This window comes from Nematolebias whitei, chromosome 12 (genome assembly GCF_014905685.2).
Source record: "Nematolebias whitei isolate Nwh7 chromosome 12, NemWhi1, whole genome shotgun sequence".
In the NCBI taxonomy this organism is placed as follows: Eukaryota; Metazoa; Chordata; class Actinopteri; order Cyprinodontiformes; family Rivulidae; genus Nematolebias; species Nematolebias whitei.
Window position 1 is genome coordinate 49534701 of NC_056509.1, and position 5916 is coordinate 49540616.

Genomic DNA, 5916 nt, shown 5'->3' on the forward strand with positions numbered 1-5916 from the left:
CTCCCCACCATCACAGACATCTACACCTCCAGATGCAGGAAGAGGGCCACCTGCATCATGAAGGACCCCACCCACCCAGCACACACACTTTTTGCCCCACTCCCCTCAGGAAGGAGGTTAAGGAGCATTAAGTGTAGAACCACTAGACTGAGGAACAGCTTCTACCCTGAGGCTGTTAGACTCATGAATCTCTAACTAGAATAATCACTGTGTAAAACCATATCATGTTGCTGCTGATCTGTTTCATGTTGCTGCTGATCTGTTTCAATGTTGATGTGTTCGTGCGTGCGCATCTGCTCACAGACTCATGTTCATGTTTGTGCTGATGTTCAATGTTTTATGTTATGAGTGCTTGGTGTATATTTAGTTGATGTTTTTCTTAGTTCATGTCTTGGATGTTATTACTGTTTTTCTTATACATTTTATTGTTGGATGTAACTGGGACCCTGTGTACATAATTTCGCTCCACCACATGTACCACATGAGGTGCGAATGACAATAAAGAAACTCTGACTCTGACTCTGACTGACTCTTTATGGATTATAATCAGTGGGATAATCTAGGTGGTTTGATTTATTATTCTGTCAGAATGATGTCAGGTGGCTTTAGCTGCATCTTGTTTTTGCAGGAGGTTACCTTCCACCTGAGGAGATTAAAGAGAGGTTCGACAGTAACTGCATCACCCCGGTATGACTGCTGGATGTATTCCCAAAGGTTTGCTCAGTGAGCACAGTGTTAATGTGCATGTGTGTCTGCAGGGGACAGAGTTCATGGATAACCTGGCTCAATGTCTCCGTTACTACGTGGCTGACAGACTGAGCAATGATCCTGGATGGAAGAATGTTGTTGTGAGTACATTTCAAAATTTTAATCTCTATTTATTTATGATCCTCTCATCATTCTTAATGTTTCAGTTCCAGTTTGTTTTGTTTGTTCAGAGTTTGTTCTGAATATTTAAATGTATTCTTTTGATGTAAATCCAGGTTTTCCTGTCTGATGCCAGTGTTCCAGGTGAAGGTGAACATAAGATCATGGATTTCATCAGGAGACAGAGAGGTACAGCTTCCTCACACACACACTGTTTTAGTTTATGTTCAGTAAATCACAACTGTGTGTAAATTATCTTCTGTGCTTGGCTTCATCTTATCTGAGGACTATAGGGCTGGGTGATGTCTCGATAATTTCATACGCGATATAAGATGGGACTATATCGTCTATATCGATATTTCAGTGTTGTGTCATAATTAAACTTGAAAATCTGTTTAGTTCTTCTGTTTCTCCCGTCTGTGCTCATCTGCACGGGACCCCTCCTTCTCCTTCATTGAATACAAACACACAGCCCCTCAGCCATACACACTTTCCCCGCTTCCTGTTTCTCCAGGTGGGCAGGAGACGTTTAGCACAAGTACAGGAGATATCGAAGAGCAGCTTAGCTGCTGAGCAAAACGAAAAACAATGGCTGTTGTTTCGGAGATGGTTTGGATTTAAATTGTCAGATGAGTGGCAGAAAAATGTTTTCTGTAGATAATGCTGAAAACAAGTCCCAACTAAAGGTTGGAACTATGAATCTTTTTCACCATTTAAAACAGTTCTATAAGTTAAGTTATAAGCTGCAGCTCCGAGTTTGTTTTCTGCCTCCTTCTTTGAAACAAACCACAGTATAAAACTCATTTAGCCGTGCTGTGCCTTATGAGGGAAAAGGTGAGAATTGGCGACATTAATATATCAGCAGCTTATCATATTGCTAAGACATGGTCCCAGGCTCAGCTGTGGAACAAGACGGCTAAAGTGTTAAGCCCCCAGTACACTCCCGCGTATGTCCATACGTGGAGGTACGCACGTACGTACGCGGAGGTATGAGCGTACCCCCCAGGGCATGTCCGTGCAAACCTCAATTTTTACGACCGTGTATGTGTACGCTGTGTCGCACAATAAACTGCCCAGCGATGGACTGTTTTGTATGCGACACCAATGTATTAAATTCCCCTTCTTCATCCCTGATCTGGCCTTTTCTTTAGTTTTTTTGCCAAGAGGCAGTGATCTCTTCCTCCCCCGTTGATGCCATGACTGAAATGGTGAGAAATAAAATAATTTGTCATGAGCGAATTAAAATAGGTCCAGCGTGGCTGCGGGAGGGTCTGGAGATTTCCTGGTGGGCTGGTCTGGTCTGATGTGTGGGCTGCAGAGCCAGCGCTCCCTGTTTTTTAAAATATTTTAGATCTTTTTATTTACAACATATCAACACAGAACACCGCTGCGGCTGAGGCTGCCAGCTCTAGTTTTTTTTCCCGACCTGTCAATCAATCCAGTAGGCGTGTCAGCAAATGACCAATCAGCGACCTCAATTTGTCCCAAAGGTAAATGCCCCTTGTCTGTGAAGCTGCTCTGTAGCTGCTCAGGATGTACGCCGGAGTATCAAGTCTGAACCCTCTGCGTACAATACACGTGTACGTACGCATAAATGGACGTACGCGGGAGTATACTGGGGGCTTTAGCCGTCTTGTTAGCCACTAAGGACCGTGTCGTAAGCAATATGATAAACTGCTGATTTATTAATTTCGTGCCACCTTTCACCTTTCCCCTCATAAGGCACAGCATGGCTAAATGAGTTTTATACTGTGGTTTGTTTCACGGAAGGAGGCTGAAGTCTGTTGGACCTGCAGCTGCAGTTCACACACGCTTACTAACGTGATGGCAGAGCAGCTGAAGAGGATTATTATTTAATAAATGTAAATAAAGGTCTAAAAAAATAAACTAATATATGCAAATAGTTTATTTTTAGACATTTATTTTGTACAGTTACAGATGTTTATTACTATATGTGCCTGTGTGACAATTGGGACAAAACTTTGACTTCGAAATATATTTGTTATTACTTTATGGAAAGAAAAAATATTGAGATACATATCGTATATTTCCATTTATCTTAAAATATTGAGATATTAATTTTGGTCCATATCGCCCAGCCCTACTGAGGACCTTCTAGTAGTTTAAACCAGTGGTCCTCAACCCCCCGAGCCGCAGACCGGTACCAGTCTGTGGGTCAATGGGTACTGGGCTGCACAGAAGGGGGAAAAATTTTATTTTGAAAAATCACCGGATTCTCTCTACCACATCAGTGTATGACTCACTCTTGATGCAGGTCAACATACACCAGTGGTTCGCTTCAGTTTGTGCTGGGTGCATGTGCAGATCAGTGCTATACTTGTTGACTTCCAGGAAGATGGCGCCGGTGCTGGTGGCTTGCCGTTCACCTCTGTCTGTTTTGATCGGTTTTTTTTCTGTTTTTGTAATTTTTCTTTGGTGATAAACTCACTGCTTGTTTATGATCGCCAGCAACCTTTAAATATACACTTATCTACTGCAAACCCCGCCTTGTTCGACCACTTTGATCAGGGCTCTGGACCCCTACCCCCTTTACTTGTTGATATCCCGGTTTATCTGAAGCGCACGGTGTTTCTGCCCGCCCGAAAACATCGCTCCAGGCGCCGTGGGAGACGTGCCGGCCCTCTCGTGAGGATTAAAGCTAGCATCAAGCTCTCTGCTGCCTCATCACATGCTGCTGACCATCAGACGTTAAACTGTCCATCCAGATGCTTCGCTGACCCACTCAACTCCAGCTCGCTCCAGGTGCCCGGGCCTGGAATTTGCAATGGGCGCGCGCGGGCCTGCGGTGGTTCCGGCCGTCTCCAGTGGAACTTAACCAACTCCGGACCGTCTGCTGCATCGTCTCCTGCCGACCATCTGCTGGATATTCGCCTGTCCGGGTGCGTCGCTGATCCTGCTGAGTCTTGCCTGATCCCTCTGGGACCTGTATATATCTATCTATCTATATATTATTATTTATTTTTTTTTTTTCCCCTTGTCTTGTCCGGCATTGTGACACTTAGAATTATTGTCTGAGTGTCAAAGGATGCCCAACAGATTTACTTTCACAAGCAGAGCATTATGGCTGGCCTTAATGCTCCACTTGATATATAAATTAAATTTTGTTAGAATTTGCTTTGGGTTTGTTTCAGATGTAAATGACATGGGAATGAAAAACAAAGAAGAAAACAAAGCAGAAAAGTGAGAGAAGGGTTAAAAGGTAAAGAAGGAGATGGGAATAGAGGAGAGAGAGAGGTATAAAGAGAACACAAATCAACATCATTGAAGTCTGCCTCTAGACCTGCGGAAAGAAAGAAAAACCCAAAACAAGACAAAACCGAGAAACCACCACAACAAACAACATATATAATGATATTTATAACATTAGAAAGTTCAAAAAACGTTCAATACAAAAACAACTGGACTTTATTTGTAACAGAAGTCTTCTGTTACAAATAAAGTCCAGTTGTTTGTGTATTGAACGTTTTTTTTTATTTATCATGTCCTGGATAACTGAGAATCTTCACCAGCATCATTAGAAAGTATTTTATACAGTACATGGTAATACAAGATGTATTTAGTGGCCACCACAACCCACTTGAGTGTGTATTTGATAAACACCTGAATCTAAACACCTGTTTGAGCATGTTTGTCACTATAAGGTTTCTCCATAAAAATGTTCAATAGTGGATGTGGGGACCCACAGACCCATCCCCACAGGACACGATTGTAACACAGGGAAGACCGGAGCCACAGATACACAGCGGTCCCCAAGCCCGGAGCTCCCGGAGTCCCCCAACAGGGACACCTGCACCCCCCAGAGAGAGAAGCAAAGGGAAGCCCCGGGCGATTCCTAGCAACCACAATGCAGAAACCCCAGGAGGCTGCAGCGATGAGTCCACAGGCCCCGCCGGCAACCCGCCCCTCCAGAGTAGATCCGGCCATGGACACCGAGTCCCGAGGTCATACCACCCCCCAACAGAGGCCCGACAAAGCCAGGGCACTCAGGCCCCGGCAGGCAGTCACCAGGGTGGGCCTGCACACACCCCACCACCCAACCCCAGATGCTGAGAGCCGCCAATGCACCGGCGGCAGGGGGGCCCACCACCGGAGGATAGCACGACAGGGGGAAGTAGACCCCACATTAAATGGGGGGCCCAAATTGATCCAAGAGAGGGGACTACTTAAAACCCAACCTGAGACATAAACAGGCACACAGAGGTTGTCTCTGTGGTTGCTGGTATTAAGAGGGCCAAGGCCACATATGCACAGAGGATTGAGGGTCAATTCACCTCACAAGACCCCCGGAGCTTGTGGAGGGGCATTAAGTGCATAACAGATTCTAAAGGAAGGAGCGAACAATGCCCCAAAGACCCATCTCTGCCTGATGCCCTCAACAAGTTTTATGCATGCTTTGAAGGCCCGAAAAGACCACCCAGCACCAGACTCACCTCACCACCAGATGGAGAGCATCTCAGCGTGACCTCAGCAGAAGTAAGGAGCACAAACCGGACTCCAAAAAAGTTGGGACACTAAACAAATTGTGAATAAAAACTGAATGCAAGGACAGATCAAAAGTTTAATCTGAGTAAATGTAACATTTTAAAGGAAAAATATGTTGATTCAAAATTTCACAGTGTCAACAAATCCCAAAAAAGTTTGTACAAGTAGAAATAAGTGGCTGGAAAAAGGAAAATGAACAAATAACGAACAGCTGGAAGACCAATTAACACTAATTAGGTCAATTGACAACATGATTGGGTATAAAAAGAGCTTCTCAGAGTGACAGTGTCTCTCAGAAGCCAAGATGGTAAGAGGATCACCAATTCCACTATTGTTGCGCAGAAAGATAGTGCAGCAATACCAGAATGGTGTTACCCAGCATAAAATAGCAAAGACTTTTAAGTTATCATCATCAACTGTGCATAACATTATCAAAAGATTCAGAGAATCTGCAACAATCGCTGTGCGTAAGGGTCAAGGCTGTAAAACTCTACTGGATGCTCGTGATCTTTGGGCCCTTAAACGTCACTGCACCTCAAACAGGAA

General features: G+C 44.4%; 1 protein-coding gene across 1 annotated transcript in view; it reads left to right on the forward strand.

Moving 5' to 3' along the window:
* Positions 1-5916, forward strand: part of xrn2 (5'-3' exoribonuclease 2) — a gene marked incomplete in the record, with an annotated part of 147199 nt that overhangs the window by 32424 nt on the left and 108859 nt on the right. The window contains 3 exon segments of the mRNA XM_037686039.1: positions 629-687; positions 759-848; positions 984-1056. Of these exon segments, the coding sequence (XP_037541967.1) occupies positions 629-687; positions 759-848; positions 984-1056 (222 nt within the window).